Source organism: Palaemon carinicauda, chromosome 1 (assembly GCF_036898095.1).
Source record: "Palaemon carinicauda isolate YSFRI2023 chromosome 1, ASM3689809v2, whole genome shotgun sequence".
Classification (NCBI taxonomy): domain Eukaryota; kingdom Metazoa; phylum Arthropoda; class Malacostraca; order Decapoda; family Palaemonidae; genus Palaemon; species Palaemon carinicauda.
In genome coordinates, this window is record NC_090725.1 from 79,685,138 (window position 1) to 79,704,679 (window position 19,542).

Here is a 19,542-nt window from a genome sequence, read left to right on the forward strand (position 1 = left end):
CATTATTTACCAACAGCTCTCCATTCCATGCTTATCTTTCTTCTGATTTCGGTCTCATGTCCTGGGGAAACACTTAATGTCTGAACGAAGTACCTATATCCATTACAGATCTCTAGAGGCTCGTCCATAACCCTCTCTACATTTCAATTCAAACTCATATTAGTTTTACTCATATTCATTTTCAGTCCTCCATTTCTGTTTTCTCTATTCAAATATTGTATTATGTTTTGCAAATGCTCCCATGATTCCCTAAATAGAACTATGTCACCTGCAATTCCTAAGTTGATCATATATATATATATATATATATATATATATATATATATATATATATATATATATATATATATATATATATATATACATACATAAACAAACATATATATATATATATATACATATATATACATACATACATACATAAACAAACATATATATATATATATATATATATATATATATATATATATATATATATATATATATATATATATATATATTAAGGTAAGTGTATGTATATACATATATATATATATATATATATATATATATATATATATATATGTATGTATGTATGTATGTATGTATGTATATATATATATATATATATATATATATATATATATATATATATATATATATATATATATATATATATATATGAATGTATATATATAGATATATATAGATAGATAGATATAGATATGTAAAACATAAACTCCTATATAAATAAAACTCTTTAAAAGTTTCTCTTAATTATTTTCAAATCCTGTGAATTGGCTGTCAGACATCTATATTGATTCAATGTAAGGAACAGATTGGCTTCCCTCTGAGGGACTGAGGTAATCATTTAAAAGCTTTCTAACTTCTACAGACGTGAATAGAAAACTTTCCAGGGAAGTTTTTCTGTTACAATCAATCAAATGAACGAACGGTTAATTGAATTCAGTTATAATTCTCTCATCTAAAAATGGCCCGGACTTGGGAACCCAGCCGAGAAGAAACCCACCTGGGGACTATAGTCCATTTCTTTTAGCGATGCATATCTGCACCGACTCGCAGCGGTGCCCTTTTAGCTCGGAAAAGTTTCCTGGTCGCTGATTGGTTAGAATTATCTCGCCCAACCAATCCGCGATCAGGAAACTTTTCCGAGCTAAAAGGGCACCGCTGTGAGTCGGTGCCCTTTTAGCTCGGAAAAGTTTCCTGGTCGCTGATTGATGAGAATTATCTCGTCCAACCAATCAGCGATCAGGAAACTTATCCGAGCTAAAAGGGCACCGCTGCGAGTCGGTGCCCTTTTAGCTCGGAAAAATTTCCTGATCGCTGATTGGTTAGAATTATCTCGTCCAAGCAATCAGCGATCAGGAAACTTATCCGTGCTAAAAGGGCACCGCTGCGAGTCGCCAGTCCGTGCCCTTTTAGCTCGGAAAAGTTTCCTGATCGCTGATTGGTCAGAATTATCTTGTCCAACCAATCAGCGATCCGGAAACTTTTCCGAGCTAAAAGGGCACCGCTGCGAGTCCGTGCCCTTTTAGCTCGGAAAAGATTCCTGGTCGCTGATTGGTTAGAATTATCTCGTCCAACCAATCAGCGATCCGGAAACTTTTCAGAGCTAAAAGGGCACCGCTGTGAGTCGGTGCCCTTTTAGCTCGGAAAAGATTCCTGGTCGCTGATTGGTTAGAATTATCTCGTCCAACCAATCAGCGATCAGGAAACTTTTCCGAGCTAAAAGGGCACCGCTGCGAGTCCGTGCCCTTTTAGCTCGGAAAAGTTTCCTGGTCGCTAATTGCTTAGAATTATCTCGTCCAACCAATCAGCGATCCGGAAACTTTTCCGAGCTAAAAGGGCACCGCTGCGAGTCGGTGCAAATATGCCTCGCTAAAAGAAATGGACTATAGTAACGCATTGATCATTCCCAACATTTTCATTATCATTATGACGATCACTATCATGACCATCATTATTATACCTGTTGTATTTTCCAGTGGCAGTGGTGATCGCTTTTTTCGTGTGCTTCGCCCCGCACCAAGCTCAACGCCTCATGGCCATCCACGCGGATCGCAACAGCATAGTGGTACAGAAGCTCTTCAATGTCCTATACAACATATCCGGCATATCCTACTATATCTCAACTTGCGTCAACCCTATCCTCTACCACATCATGAGCAATCGGTTCCGGCAAGCCCTGCAGGTAAGAGAGTGTGAGTTGTTTGCATTAATATCAAGTTCACTTGTAATAACACTCGCCTTGTCTGCTGTAATACTGGGATGTTCACACACACATACACATACACACACACACACAAATATATATATATATATATATATATATATATATATATATATATATATATATATATATGTGTGTGTGTGTGTGTGAGCGTATGCATATAAACATATGCATAAACACACACATACATGTAGACTAGATGTATATTTATGTGTATATATATATATATATATATATATATATATATATATATATATATATATATATATATATATATATGTATATACATGCACAAATACACAGACATGCAGCCAATATATATATATATATATATATATATATATATATATATATACACATATATACACACAATTATATACAGTAGAAATACAGTATATAAATATATACAATATATATATATATATATATATATATATATATATATATATATATATATATATATATATATACACACACACACAAACAAATATAGATATACACAAGGACAGCACTGCCGCTGCCGCAAACCACTCGCCCAAGTTTGACACTAACAGCAGAGCAGTGTTGACTACCTGATATACAGTGAGTGGTGTTTGCTAGGGGTTCTTCACGTTGTGTATATGTGTATGGGTGAACGAATATTTGTGGGGGTTTGAGTATTTGCATATATAAGATTATGTTCTCTTATTTTCCTTGCCTCTCCTTTTCCTTGAAAGGATCTTTGAACTGGTGAAATATTTTATATTTTTCTTACAGCGTTAAAACAAAAATTTGTTATATTCATTCGTCATAATTTAAGTTTTTCTGAATCCTGAATTACATGAAATTAATATTAATAAACCAATGCAAATCATTGGTTCGGTTATCCATCCATATCCATATACCAAGGAACTTCCCCCAATTTTGGAGGGTAGCCGACACCAACAATGAAACAAAACAAATAGGGGACCTCTACTCTCTACGTTCCTTCAGCCTAACCAGGGACTCAACCGAGTTCAGCTGGTACTGCTAGGGTGCCTTAATTTTGGCAATGCAATTGTTACAAATTAAATGGAATCACTAAATCGTAGTGTTTCACAAAGGGTACACGAAAGAGAATGCAAAAATTCCTTTAGGAAACGCGTCGAACTAGCAAGAGAGATTGTCCCAAAGCAAGTAATAAGAGTCACAAGATATATAGAAGAGACAAACTGAAGAAGAGAGGGAAGTAAATTAGAAGACTTCTATACCAGTATAGCAATGAAAATCCAACAATAGTCTGTGGATCCAAGGAGCTTGAGAAAAGTGTAACAGACCGAGAGAAGGTTGTGAACTCAAAGGCAGTGTGAAAGCAACTGAGTTAGTTATTGTAGAACACTCTCCTTTATATACAAAATCTCAAAGCCACAAGAATTTTCATGTTGAGAAATCGACAATGTTACAGAGGAAAAAAGCAAACATGATTTTTCAGGTTCTTTTTAGTGCGAGGGGAGATCGAAGATACAAGCACAAAATGAACTCTGTACGATCGTGTGACATACGGTTGGTACATGCCCCCCCCCCCCTAAAAATGACATACTGTACATGTTAAATAGGGCGCCCTGATCTAGAGAGGCGAACTGTAGGCGGGTCATCTAGCAGAAGATACAAGCACAAACTGAACTATGTACGATCGTGTGACACACGGTTGGTACAAAAGAAAATACAAACAAGATGTGACCGCAAGACATGACAAGATGATGTTGATACTTCATGACCTGTCAGACGCAAGCAGTACAAGGACCGAACTTAAAAGACCAACACAGGTACTATTTGAACATGTGTGGGTCTCCAGTGTCCTTAAATTAAGATGGCACGCACGCACATACGGACACACACACAAATAGACTTAATCAAATTTACATATTTAAGAGGAACTCCATAATAACGCAGGACTTCCCACAACATTAGCTGCTACACACAAGCAAAGGCTTTTTCATAGTCCACAAATGTCATCAAAAGTGGATTTCTATATTCTAAACATTGTTGTACATGTCTAAAATATGAAATTTGGTCAGTACACCTTCTACCTTTGCTAAATCATACTTTTTCATATCTCAGCTTTTCATCAATCTTTCTCTCTAGTCTCTTCAGAATGAGCATACTATATATTTTCTATAAAAAAGTCTGAATCCAACAGCCATTTATTTTTTAGAATGGCATTATTAGAAATTCTTTGCAAGAGAAAAAGATTATTTGTCGAGTAGTATTATTACGAAGTCTTCCGCTTCAAAGCTAATCCTCACTTCTTGCGGAATTTCAGCAACTATGTCATTAATTGCAATTGCAGAGTACCTCTTGAAAACTACCTTGGGGTACACCACAGTCAAGGTTGAAAGACTCGAAATTAATAATGCCTGTACGAGTTTGGAATATTCTTCCAGCAATAACATTTCTAATGAAAATAGGAAAGTGTCCTCGAAAACCATTATGATGTAAGGATTTAATATTGAATGCCTCCAATTGGTATTATATGCCTTCTGAGTATCATAAAGTGAGGTACTGTGATTTGCTTTCATTCAAAAGCTCTGGGTATATAATTTTCCAAATGTGAAAGAATCCAAGGGGGATCCTTCTGATTGTGAAATAAATTGCCAATCATAAAATGTTACTGTTACATAAATGTCAATTCACTTTACATTTACACTATTTTTCAGTAATTTCCACTATGCTTCAGTAATTTCCCCTATTTTTCAGTAATTTCCACTATTTTTCAGTAATTTCCACTATTCTTCAGTAATTTCCACTATTTTTCAGTAATTTCCACTATTTTTTTAGTAATTTCTACTATTTTTCAGTAATTTCCACTATTTTTTTAGTAATTTCTACTATTTTTCAGTAATTTCCACTATTTTTCAGTAATTTCCACTATTTTTCAGTAATTTCCACTATTCTTCAGTAATTTCCACTATTCTTCAGTAATTTCCACTATTTTTCAGTAATTTCCACTATTTTTCAGTAATTTCCACTATTTTTCAGTAATTTCCACTATTTTTCAGTAATTTCCACTATTTTTTCGGTAATTTCAAAACACAACTAGTCAGTGAATTTGGATTAATGGGATCTTTTCCTGGCTTAGCTATTGTTTCCACGCCTTTGGAATTAGATGTTTGGTCCAAAGATTATAAAACTCTAATAGATAGGTCTGATGAATCGAAATTGGGCATCAATATAAATTGTTTGGATTACTGGGACGTTTTACTGGCTTAGTTATTCGTATTACTATTGTTTATTTTTGTTCGACCAGGCGGCCATGAGTCTTTTTATAGTTTATTTATGACATATTTGTTTTTGATGTTGTTAATAGTTTATATGTGACATGTCTGTTTTGATGTTGTTGCTTATTTTAGAATGATTTATTGTTAATTTGTTCTCTTCATTTATTTATTTCCTTATTTCCTTTCCTCACTGGGCTATTTTTCCCTGTTGGAGCCCCTGGGCTTATAGCATCTTGCTTTTCGAACTGGGGTTGTAGCTTGGATAGTAATAATAATAAAATAATAATAATAATAATAATAATAATAATAATAATAATAATAATATATCCTGCGTGTCGGATTGTGTTCTGTCACTGCTTATTAGGGCCATTTCCCTTCTACATTTCTAACAAGAAATGTAGATTGATTGATTGATTGATCTAAATGCCTGAAAACTTTAAACCAATCAATCAATCAATCTACATTTCTTGTTCTGATTTTATACAATAAACATCCTTTTAGTATTTTAAATTCTGGTCTCTCCCCGCGATCAATCATTTCTCCTAATCTTGAACAATAACATGAGGCTGGCCAATACCTGTGATACTTACTACGAGGAAACAATAACATTGCTGGAACGCTTCTTTCCCTCACTGCCAATTAGGATATTGTCACCCAGCCTCTCTTTCAGTAATTCACACAGACTTTCTTCTTTGGAAAAGACCTTTGTCTTATAGTTACGGGCATCTTCTTTCTACAATTCACTGTTTCTTTTCATTCAAACTAGTCCTTTTCATAGACCTTTGATTGAAGAACAACCAAAAAGTAGTCAATTGTTATCCTCAATTCTATTAAATTTTCCCTTTCCTCCTTTACATTTTCACCCAGCCTCTCTTTCGGTAATTCACGCAGACTTTCTTCTTTGGAAAAGACCTTTGTCTTATAGTTACGGGCATATTCTTCTTTCTACAATTCACTGTTTCTTTTAATTCAAACTAGTCCTTTTCATAGACCTTTGATTGAAAAACAAACAAAAAGTAGTCAATTGTTATTATCAATTCTATTAAATTTTCCCTTTCCTCCTTTACACATATTTTTTTTAATGAAAACTTGCTTAATGAATGTAATAAAATCCAATACACTTACATGATAATATCGTATCTTTTGCATCAACCATTCACATGTAGCATAAAACTGAATAAAAAAAATCCATTAAACTGATAAAGGAAACATATTAGCTCTGATGAAATGTCTGACAAACGCTAAACCTCTTTAAATTCACTGTTTCTTTTCATTCAAACTAGTCCTTTTCATAGACCTTTGATTGAAAAACAAACAAAAAGTAGTCAATTGTTATCCTCAATTCTATTAAATTTTCCCTTTCCTCCTTTACACATATTTTTTCTTAATGAAAACTTGCTAGAAATATAGTTTAATAACAGCAAAACTTCCTCAGGGCTAAGAGATTTATTCATCCCTTTTTATATTCTTGTTTCCAGCAGTTCTAAGCCAGACCATGTTATTTAGCGAGTCTTCGAAAAAAAAAAAAAAAAAAAAAAAAAAAAAAAAAAAAAAACCAGAAACATTAAAATCTTTTGCGGCGTAAGAAAGTTAAATCATTAGCGTCATTTCGACGCACATCAAACTCATACAGCTAAAGAAAAAGAGGAGTGACAATATACGGCATAAGCATATACCCTCAGACAAACACACGCATATATATATATATGTGTGTGTGTATATATATATATATTTCTATATATATATATATATATATATATATATATATATATATATCATCACCAGCCGTAACTAGTCCCAAGCAGGGGTTGTGGTGGTATATTGGAAACATCCCTGCTTGACGATCACTGGGCTGGGATTCGAGTCCCACTCAAACTCGATAGTTGCTTGTAGTGTCTGCAACTTCACCATCCTTGAGAGCTATAGGGAGCCTATAGGTCTAACTTGCTGAATTATCAACAGCCATTACCTGCCCTTCCCTAGCTATGGCAATGTCACTGTCCCTTCTTCTGTCATCCATGAACAGCCTTTAAAGGGCTCAGACATAGCCTTCCTCTCACGTCTGTTAATGTTTTTTTTCTATGCCAGTCTATACCAACAAATGTTCCAAGTTCGTCAATCCCTCGTCTTCTCTTCCTTCCCTTGCTTCTTTTGCAATATCTATGAACCCATTCGGCTGTTCTTGATAGTACAGTAGCTTAGGGGACAGAATTTAGCAGAAACGTTCAGATTGTGAAGAAAGTCTGAAAATTTGCATGTTGCGATATCACCAAAATTTAGGCCGCCATCTTCCTTTTCAAAATGGCCGCTGGCACAGAAGAATTTAGCCAATTTTTCAGCACCTGCGGAACATAATTCGTTGTTTAAGTATGCTAACCTGATGTTTTCCCACACAAGGAACCTATTGGAAAACAAATAATCCCGTTATATCCACTTTTTATTGATAAAGAATAATAGTAGAACTTCAATGCACTTTGCGCATTCTCACCGTCAAGCAGATTTCAAGCTCTATGTCCGATGCCTTGGACAGATAGTTCCATGGATGTTTTCGATGGAGCACACCAACGATGCAAGACAGCTCCCTGTCCTTATCAAAGTTATGGTTAGGCTTGAAATACCAAGTATCGCTTGCTTATGGTGAATTTCGGCATTACAAAGAAGTCATCAAGCGTATTCTCGTCTACAGCCATGTACCAAGCCCTTAAACAGATGAATGAACACCTCAAAGGAGTTGGAGGTGTCATTGCAAACACAGATAATCCTTTTGCTTTCATTCAGGGGATCACAACTGGTACAGAAATTACTCGGATGAATCATCAATTTGAAACTTCATGCGGAACGAGTCGCACAAAATCCACTAAGCTCCACGACCAATCATATTCTGTACAAACAAAATTTGCAAAATGTGAAAACCATGGTCACAACGTTCCAGGAATTGGAACTCCCATTCATATATGACAGTAATGATCTAGTTTGAATTGACAGGAAGTTAGGAGATATCATTTCCAAAAACAAATTGACGCTCTTCCATAATACATAACCCCATGGCTGACGAAAACCTGTAATCATATCTGCACTCTGAAAAACAACTGTGAGCTATTCAATGAGATGTACACCTTAGGTCAATCTGATAGTGGAGAGATGGATGAGTTTTTCAGACATGAAAACCAGGGTAACTCACCTTCTCTTTTTGATATGGGTTAGCTCAGACAGGAAACAAAGTCAGACTTTATCATATGCTTTGATAAGCTTGTTACATCAGTGGACTATAGCCCACTATTCGTAGATGCTAAAATTCTAAATGGGGGTATGTTGGTCAATATGCTCCTGCCAAATATCTGTGCTACATTTGGTGACTATGTTGAAGAAGAGTCCATACCTTATATACTGAAAAACCTGTACACCACAAAGGATCTAGATGTGATATGGGATCGATACATGAAAGGTAGCCTGAAGAGTCCAACAATACAAAAGAGAGGATCTGGAAGTTGCCTCCAAATCGCTTGTGCTACATCAATCCCAAAGAACTGGCCGAATTTTCTCTGAGTGGCTGAAAATAAGTGATCTCTTCCAGTATTTATATCAGTGCATTGCTCTGCTCCATCCTGAAGGGAAAGAGATCTATTGCATTGCATTGAAGGGACAGGTGTTCTCGTGTCACACAGGTGTGACACATACCCAGCCCTTGCTCTTTGCAATCACAAGGCTAATCTTGCATGCTTATCATTTTGCATAAAAACACCACAGGAAAACACTTATAAGATCAGGTGACAGAGAAAACCAGTGGACTATAGCCCCCCATTTGTAGATACCAAAATTCTAAATGGAGGTATGTTCGTCAATATGCGTCTGCCAAAAATCTGTGCTACATTTGGTGACTATGTTAAAGAAGTGTCCATACCTTATATATGGAGAAACCTGCAGACCACAAAACATCTAGGTGTGGTATGGGTTCGATACATGAAAGGTAGCCTGAAGAGTTCAACAAGACAAAAGAGAGGATCTGGAAGTTCCCTTAAATCACTGGTGTTACACCAATCCCAAAGAACTGGCCGAATTGTCTCTGAGTGGCCGAAAATAAAAGTGATCTCTTCCAGTATTTGTCTCAGTAAATCGCTCAGCTCTCTCCTGGAGGGAAGGAGATCTATTGCACTGAATGAACATGTGTTCTCATGTCACAGGGGTGACACATGTCCCATCCTCGCTCCTTGCAATCACAAGGAAGCCAACACAAGGCTAATCTTGCATGCCTATCATTGTGCACAAAAACCGGAAAGTACTTAGCAGATCAATTGCCACAGATGCAGTGATCTTGGCAGCCACCACCTTTCGTAAGTTATCACTGGATGAATTGTGGATTGCCTTGGGTGACAAGAACTATAGACTGATACCAACTCATGAAGTTCCCAATACTTTGGTCATTTCCATGTACTCATATTTCTTTATTGACATGTGCATAATGTTACTGAGAAAAGTATTAAATACTGGTTGTTAGTGCAGTATATTGGTAGTGATCACCAGCTCCTCATTGCCACACAGAAAGTAAAACTGAAATTACCCAACATAAATATAGATAAAAACCTAAGTTTGATACACCTAAGCTTCTAGAAGACATTTGGGAACTATGATCTTGAATACATGGTCTTTAGAGTTGGAGTTTAACGAAAGATTGAAAAAAAGCAAGTCAGGCAATGGCAGGGTCAAAAAAAAATATGAAAGCAAATGTCCTAAAATTTCATATAAAAATCAGGCTATATATAAGTTTAGTGAGATCTGTGTTACTGTATGGACACGAGTCCTGGTATGACAATGATACAATCTCCAACAGATTTAGTAGATTTGAGAAAAAAGCCCTCAGCTGAATATTCGGAATTAAATGGCAGGACATGATTAGAAATAAAACTATAAGAGATATTACTCGAGTGTCATATGTGGAGGAAATCATGATGAATGAATGATTTGAAGTTTTCTGCCATCCTGACATCGAAGGTCATTGAAGCTGACATCGTTCATTATAAATAAGGAGTAAAACAATAATCAATTAAAGCCATGAAAGCAAATATGTTATAAAAGTTAAATAGCTTTCAGAAGACCTGCTTCTGAAATAAACCTAAAAATGCCACTAACGTTGTAGGACACATCATGTCCAAGGATCTTGGCAAGGATGAACCTGCCATCCTCACCTCGAGCCTCAAACAGATATCCGTTTCTTTCTGTGTTATAAGTGGGCATTTAGTCATCAAATGCCTCATTGTCAAGGGTATCAAACAGTATTCACAATAGATAGCAGAAACTCATGTGTCATTTGAGAGTTACAAATGGAGATAGTTTGGGCATGCTCCTTGCACTCCCCAAGTGAAATTAGTTCACCAAACATTTAACTGGACTCTACAAAGTACTAGAAGAGATGGAAGACCTAGACCTACATTGCTGAGGACTATAAAGCGTGAAGTCGGAGATGATGATCGTCGAAATATTGAAATAAAAACTAAAAATAGAGACGCATGGCGAAATCTAACCAAGGCCTTTAACGTCAATAGGCATAGGAGACGATGATAATATATATATATATATATATATATATATATATATATATATATATATATATATATATATATATATATCTGTCAACGGATAATGAGACATCGGGCGGGACGTTGGTTTTTTCACTTTATTACAAAAAGGTTTATGAATACACTTTATACAGCCCGATACTCTCAGACGAGTACCCACTTGCTCTTATGATCGCTCGAGTGGTACTGCTTAACCCTCGGCAAGTAAAATATAATGTTGCTTTGTCAATATGCTGAATTGTTAGATTTTGGGGAATTCTCCACTGTGATGGAAATATACTGTCATCAATAGGCTTTCCATACCTCACATATGAGACTTGGCACACGTCACCTGTAAAATAGTTCACTGATCGCAACCTACAATTTATGACGGTCATATTACTCTTAAAAAGGTCATTAATCTCACTGCATAGAACAATACTTCTACATATTTTCCATAATATATATATATATATATATATATATATATATATATATATATATATATATATATATATATATATGTATGTGTATGTATATATATATATATATATATATATATATAAAAACATACAGGGTGTTTCGAAAAATTTTATGTCATTTGGGATATTCAAAGGCATGAGGATTCCATGAACGATTTCACAAATGTTCAATATGCGCACCACCACTTGAGACACGGCACACGTCAAGTCGGTAGGCCAGCTCCTCCCAAACACGCCCTAGCATGTCTTGGGTAACAGTCTCCAGTGCGGAAGTAATTCTCTGTTTGAGTTCTTCTATGTTTGCAGGAAGAGGGGGAACATACACTATTCCCTTCACATAGCCCCAGAGGAAAAGACCACAAGGTGTTAGGGTCAGGTGAACAGGGCGGCCATTTCAGCAGCACACTGTCTTCAACACCAGCACGCCCGATCCATCTCCCTTGCATATTGTCATTGAGATAAGCCCGCACAGTGAGCTTCCAGTGTGGTGGAGCCCCGTCCTGTTGAAAAAGGAAGTCTTCACGTTTATTTGCAATGAGCTCATCCATTAGCCAGTTATGAAGCATTTCCAGATGGCCATCACCTGTCACATTTCCCTCAAAGAAAAATGAGCCATGAACAGGATTCTTGGAGATGGTGCTGAACACATTCACTTTTGGCGAGTCCCTCTCATGTTCAACTGCGGCATGAGGATTTTCTTCAGCGCAAATGCGAACAGTATTCTTATTGACTTTGCCACTCGTGTGAAATGTGGCCTCATCACTGAAAACAAGACGGCCCCTGAACTCGACTTCTTCAAGTTTCTCTTGCATATCAATACAGAATTGCTTGCGTTTTTGCTTGTCATCTGGCATTATGGCCTGAACAAGCTGCAATTTGTAGGGTTTCATTAGCAAGCGTTTCCTAAGAACGAGCCAAACTGTCGTTGGAGGAATCTGAATTTCCAGACTTGTTGTTCTTATGAATTTCTTGGGGCTTTGCACGAGCTTTTGATGAACCCGCTCGACAATCTCTTCTGATGTTTGTGGTCGTCCAGATCCTTTTGCCGAGAACAGACAGCCTTCCTTTTTGAACTTTTTGTGCCCTGTCCAAATCTGCATTTCTGTTGGTGACTTTTTAGAGAATTCTCTCACAAATACACACTGCACAGTCTTGTTTGACTGTGTTCGGGCATACTTCAACACACAGAATGCTTTTTCTTTTGCAGTGACTGCAATTTCTATACCTGTAAAGGTAAAGACATCAAACATTAATCATGAAATTTCGCACTGTTTTTACACATGCTATTAAGATTTGAAGTCATTTAAACAGGATCTAGTAAAGTTATTGTACTGCGAAATGCTATCAAATTTTTGGAAACACCCTGTAAATGTTTACGTTGCTAATACTCTACTTACACTATAGAGCTGCTATCAAATACCCCTCCGATCACGTATGAGCTCAAAGAAATGAAAAATTTTTAATTTCCCTCTTCGCCATGAATGAAAGTGATCTCTTCCAGTATTTGTCTCAGTGAATCAATCAGCTCTCTCCTGAAGGGAAGGAGATCTATTGCACTGAATGAACATGTGTTCTCATGTCACATGGGTGACACATGTCCCATCCTTGCTCCTTGCAATCACAAGGAAGCCAACACAAGGCTAATCTTGCATGCCTATCATTGTGCACAAAAACCGGAAAGTACTTAGCAGATCAATTGACCCAGATGCAGTGATCTTGGTACCGATTTTTTCCCTTATCAAACAGTCGTCTAACAGTTTGTACAAACTGAAAGAAGAAAGGCTACCATAATCTTTCCACTCTTTTGAGGAGTCTATATATGAATTTAGTCGTGAATAAAGTAAAAGACAATTTTGCCCTCTAGCGGGTTTAAAGTTAAATATTGTTACAGTGTGTTACAGTGTGACATCTGTTAAGTGTATGGTGATGTACGAGTCAGTTACCTATTCTATCAAGTGAAAAAGTGGACATCACATGAATAAGGAACAGAACGACGGTACTTATTCATAAGATCGAAAAGCTGCAATAAATGGAGAGAGAGAGAGAGAGAGAGAGAGAGAGAGAGAGAGAGAGAGAGAGAGAGAGAGAGAGAGAGAGAGAGAGCCTTCTACAATTAAATAAAAGAAGGGAAAATTATCTTCTGTACCGCAGGATGATGTTGATTCCATTTATTGTTGAATGACTTTTTCTTTATATCTACTTCCAAGCTAAATTATATCCCATGTTGGTTTCTCATTTAATTTTAATTTGAACATTTAATTTTCTTTTTAGGTTACATTGCAAGTGTCGTTATATTCTTCTTCAGAGTAAAATAAACACGCTCTATTTCATTGTTGAGTCTTTCATAGTAAAATAAACCGTCTATATAATTCATTGTTGAGTCTTTCAAAGTAAAATAAACCGTCTATATGTTTCATTGTTGAGTATTTAAGAGTAAAATAAACAGTCTATATATTTCATTGTTAAGTCTTTCAGAGTAAAATAAACCGTCTATATAATTCATTGTTGAGTCTTTCAAAGTAAAATAAACCGTCTATATAATTCATTGTTGAGTAATTAAGAGTAAAATAAACAGTATATATTACATTGTTGAGTCTTTCAGAGTAAAATAAACCGTCTATATATTTAACTGTTGAGTATTTAAGAGTAAAGCAAACAGTCTATATAATTCATTGTTGAGTCTTTCAAAGTAAAATAAACCGTCTATATATTTCATTGTTGAGTATTTAAGAGTAAGATAAACAGTCTATATATTTCATTGTTAAGTCTTTCAAAGTAAACTAAACCGTCTCTATATTTCATTATTGATAATTAATTGATTGATTGATTTGAGGTTTTCTGGCATCCTGACATCTAAGGCCATTGACGGCGATATAGTTTATTGTAAATAAAAAAAGGTAAATATAAAACAAACCTTATCTTTATCTTTCGTTCCAGGTTACCTTAGAGAGCTGCTGTGGCAGGAATTCTGGAGCAGGCGGAGGTAGGTCACACTTACCCTCCCAGTCCGGACGCTCTCATCAAACGTACACCCTTGAAGTTCAAGGGTGTAGGTTTGATGAAAGCGCGCGGACTGGGTCTGTAAGTTCAAGGCTTGAACTTACAGACCATACTTTTGTCTCTGAGGCTACCGTGGCCGTCAGCTCCTCCAGCATCGACACCATGACCGGGAACTCCAAAGGGCTGGGCCCCCAAGCCAAGAAGACCAGCATCATCCAAGAACTGAATGGCATTCGAAGGGCCAGCGGTAAAAGGCATTTTTTGACCTCCTCTAAGAAACCTGAGGGCAGAGGAGGGCGGGGCATTTCTAGATTCAGACCCCTCTTTAAGCCCTATAGTCGCCAGCCAGAGGTCATCGAGAACCCCATTGATATGTATGTGGCCAACAGCGCTACCACAACGTTGGGGTCTCGCAAACGGAGCCAGTCTGACAGTCTCCTGAGTGGAGGATCGATCAGCAATTGTTCGATGATTCACGTGGAGCAAGAGTTCACGCAGAAGGAACTCGCCGAAGTCATGGGGCGAATGAAGAACCTGGAGGGTTGAGCTTGAAAACACTGGAGGAATTGCATGACGAAAGGACAAGAATTTTAAATTCCTCAATTAATAATACTGAAAATAAACCAGAGGAAATAACATGGAGAACCATAAAATGCAAAGGATGAAATGATATATATCAAAATGTTTAAATAGATAACGATGAAAAGTATGGAAAATTAATCAGGAGGAAGCTTCATAGGGAAATAACAGTTCTTCCTTTTCAATGAGATATAAAACAAGCATCACTGTTCAGTTGACATTAATGTCAAAACAAAGTTAGTTTAAGATTACGATAATGCTGAAAGCTACAGGAGAGCATTATAAACTAGTTTTTACGAAAGAAATATGAGCATTACAATTTACAACCAGTATATTGATTATGTACATATATATATATATATATATATATATATATATATATATATATATATATATATATATATATATATATATATATATTTACATACATACATATATCTTTAAAAGCTTTAATTGAGTCATTTTCTTATATTCAACAAACCAATGTAAGACACAAATATATGCATACATACGAAGGTCTAGGACAAGTCATCATTCAGAAAAGGATATATACATACAGTCCATATATATATATATATATATATATATATATATATATATATATATATATACACACACATATATATATATATATATATATATATATATTTATATATGTATATATATATGTATATATTTCATATATTTATATATATACAAATCTATATACATATATGTATATATAGATATATATATATATATATATATATATATATATATATATATATATATATATATGTATATATATATATTCATATATATAAATATATATTATATTTATATATGCATACATATGTGTATATATATTATACATATATATATATATACATATATATATTTATATATATATATATATATATATAGATATATATATATATATATATATATATATATATATATATATATATATATATATAAACGCACAATGTACAAACTTGCTCATAATATTTCTAAGTATACATATATATATTATTATATTCTAACCACAGCTGCTAACTTTAATCCCGAAATATTAACACAATATACCCACCCCGGTCTCTCTCTCTCTCTCTCTCTCTCTCTCTCTCTCTCTCTCTCTCTCTCTCTCTCTCTCTCTCTCTCTCTCTCAAGTTAAGAGAATTGATTCATAATAACTCACAGTACTCTACATAGGACAATCTATTTTCGGAGATGATGTTCGAAATCACATGAACCATATACTGTTCCATGCGAGTACCTTTGGAGGTAGGATCCTATTATGATTGCCTGGCATCAAATCCTTTTTGGACCAAAAGAACGATAGGGTAAAGCTTGCCGCACACTGAGCCGGAACAGAACCGCCGCCAAAGCTTCAGAAAAAATATCTTTCAAAGAATACTGCGTCGGGTTCCGTTCTGTTCTGGCCCAGTGTGCGCAGTCAGGTAAGAATTCATGATTTCGATTTCTATCGGACGTTTCGGTTCTGTTCGGGCGCGTCCGTTCGGGCTCAGTGTGCAGCAAGCTTAAGAACCTTAGCACAGTCACTTTTATGTACAGTAGATTTAGATCATGCGTTTAGATGATCGGGCACCACGTACTCGTTAGGAGATTTCGTGCATAATATGGCGCTTTTTGCAATAACCAATGTAAAAACCCATCTATTTTCTTATGTAATAGGTCAAGTAACTAATAGTTACATAGCAAACTGTAGGTCAGTCATCTCTGTTAACTAAATGTTGATACAATACATCATATTTAAGCACATGCATACATAATAGCTTATAGACACACACACAAAGGGGGGCGCGCGCCCGCGCGGCATATGTATACTTACTATAGTCCATTTCTTTTAGCGATGCATATTTGCACCGACTCGCAGCGGTGCCCTTTTAGCTCGGAAAAGTTTCTGGATCGCTGATTGGTTGGACAAGATCATTCTAACCAATCAGCGATCAGGAAACTTTTCCGAGCTAAAAGGGCACAAAGGCCTGCCAACAAGTTTCTTTCGAGAACAGGACCAAAGTTTCTCATTTTACCATTTACGTCAATAGGAGCATTGCTGGAAACTGGCGAAGAAAGTCTTTTTCTTTTGCTGGAAACTGGCGAGGAAAGTCTTTTTCTTTTGCTGGAAACTGGCGAGGAAAGTCTTTTCTTTTGCTGGAAACTGACGAGGAAAGTCTCTTTTCTTTTGCTGGAAACTGGCGAGGAAAGTCTTTTCTTTTGCTGGAAACTGGGGAGGAAAGTCTTTTCTTTTGCTGGAAACTGGCGAGGAAAGTCTTTTCTTTTGCTGGAAACTGGCGAGGAAAGTCTTTTCTTTTGCTGGAAACTGGCGAGGAAAGTCTTTTCTTTTGCTGGAAACTGGCGAGGAAAGTCTTTTCTTTTGCTGGAAACTGGCGAGGAAAGTCTCTTTTCTTTTGCTGGAAACTGGCGAGGAAAGTCTTTTCTTTTGCTGGAAACTGGCGAGGAAAGTCTTTTCTTTTGCTGGAAACTGGCGAGGAAAGTCTTTTCTTTTGCTGGAAACTGGCGAGGAAAGTCTTTTCTTTTGCTGGAAACTGGCGAGAAAAGTCTTTTTCTTTTGTTGGAAACTGGCGAGGAAAGTCTTTTTCTTTTGTTGGAAACTGGCGAGGAAAGTCTTTTCTTTTGCTGGAAACTGGCGAGGAAAGTCTCTTTTCTTTTGCTGGAAACTGGCGAGGAAAGTCTTTTCTTTTGCTGGAAACTGGCGAGGAAAGTCTCTTTTCTTTTGCTGGAAACTGGCGAGGAAAGTCTTTTCTTTTGCTGGAAACTGGCGAGGAAAGTCTTTTCTTTTGCTGGAAACTGGCGAGGAAAGTCTTTTCTTTTGCTGGAAACTGGCGAGGAAAGTCTTTTCTTTTGCTGGAAACTGGCGAGAAAAGTCTTTTCTTTTGCTGGAAACTGGCGAGGAAAGTCTTTTCTTTTGCTGGAAACTGGCGAGGAAAGTCTTTTCTTTTGCTGGAAACTGGCGAGGAAAGTCTTTTCTTTTGCTGGAAACTGGCGAGGAAAGTCTTTTCTTTTGCTGGAAACTGGCGAGGAAAGTCTTTTCTTTTGCTGGAAACTGGCGAGAAAAGTCTTTTCTTTTGTTGGAAACTGGCGAGGAAAGTCTTTTCTTTTGCTGGAAACTGGCGAGGAAAGTCTTTTCTTTTGCTGGAAACTGGCGAGAAAAGTCTTTTCTTTTGTTGGAAACTGGCGAGGAAAGTCTTTTCTTTTGTTGGAAACTGGCGAGGAAAGTCTTTTCTTTTGTTGGAAACTGGCGAGGAAAGTCTTTTCTTTTGCTGGAAACTGGCGAGAAAAGTCTTTTCTTTTGCTGGAAACTGGCGAGAAAAGTCTTTTCTTTTGTTGGAAACTGGCGAGAAAAGTCTTTTCTTTTGCTGGAAACTGGCGAGAAAAGTCTTTTCTTTTGTTGGAAACTGGCGAGAAAAGTCTTTTCTTTTGTTGGAAACTGGCGAGGAAAGTCTTTTCTTTTGCTGGAAACTGGCGAGAAAAGTCTTTTCTTTTGCTGGAAACTGGCAAGGAAAGTCTTTTCTTTTGTTGGAAACTGGCGAGGAAAGTCTTTTCTTTTGCTGGAAACTGGCGAGGAAAGTCTCTTTTCTTTTGCTGGAAACTGGCGAGGAAAGTCTTTTCTTTTGCTGGAAACTGGCGAGGAAAGTCTCTTTTCTTTTGCTGGAAACTGGCGAGGAAAGTCTTTTCTTTTGCTGGAAACTGGCGAGGAAAGTCTTTTCTTTTGCTGGAAACTGGCGAGGAAAGTTTTTTTCTTTTGCTGGAAACTGGCGAGGAAAGTCTTTTCTTTTGCTGGAAACTGGCGAGGAAAGTCTTTTCTTTTGCTGGAAACTGGCGAGAAAAGTCTTTTCTTTTGCTGGAAACTGGCGAGGAAAGTCTTTTCTTTTGCTGGAAACTGGCGAGGAAAGTCTTTTCTTTTGCTGGAAACTGGCGAGGAAAGTCTTTTCTTTTGCTGGAAACTGGCGAGGAAAGTCTTTTCTTTTGCTGGAAACTGGCGAGGAAAGTCTTTTCTTTTGCTGGAAACTGGCGAGGAAAGTCTTTTCTTTTGCTGGAAACTGGCGAGGAAAGTCTTTTCTTTTGCTGGAAACTGGCGAGGAAAGTCTTTTCTTTTGCTGGAAACTGGCGAGGAAAGTCTTTTCTTTTGCTGGAAACTGGCGAGCAAAGTCTTTTCTTTTGCTGGAAACTGGCGAAGAAAGTTTTCTTTTGCTGGAAACTGGCGAGGAAAGTCTTTTTCTTTTGCTGGAAACTGGCGAGGAAAGTCTTTTTCTTTTGCTGGAAACTGGCGAGGAAAGTCTTTTTCTTTTGCTGGAAACGGGCGAGGAAAGTCTTTTCTTTTGCTGGAAACTGGCGAGGAAAGTCTTTTTCTTTTGCTGGAAACTGGCGAGGAAAGTCTTTTCTTTTGCTGGAAACTGGCGAGGAAAGTCTCTTTTCTTTTGCTGGAAACTGGAAAGGAA

The 19,542-nt window shown here is 36.6% G+C and overlaps 1 protein-coding gene across 2 annotated transcripts in view; it reads left to right on the forward strand.

Annotated features, from left to right (window-relative positions):
• LOC137642542 (pyrokinin-1 receptor-like) overlaps positions 1–19,542 on the forward strand; it is a 613,424-nt gene that overhangs the window by 554,139 nt on the left and 39,743 nt on the right. The window contains exons 5-7 of one of the 2 annotated variants that reach the window (XM_068375200.1): positions 1,986–2,191; positions 14,438–14,526; positions 14,587–15,336. In XM_068375200.1, coding sequence (XP_068231301.1) covers positions 1,986–2,191; positions 14,438–14,526; positions 14,587–15,046 — 755 coding nt within the window. In that variant the 3' untranslated portion in view covers positions 15,047–15,336. Of the gene's footprint in view, positions 1–1,985; positions 2,192–14,437; positions 14,527–14,586; positions 15,337–19,542 lie in introns of those variants that run through there. The other variant, XM_068375190.1, reaches the window with a different exon arrangement.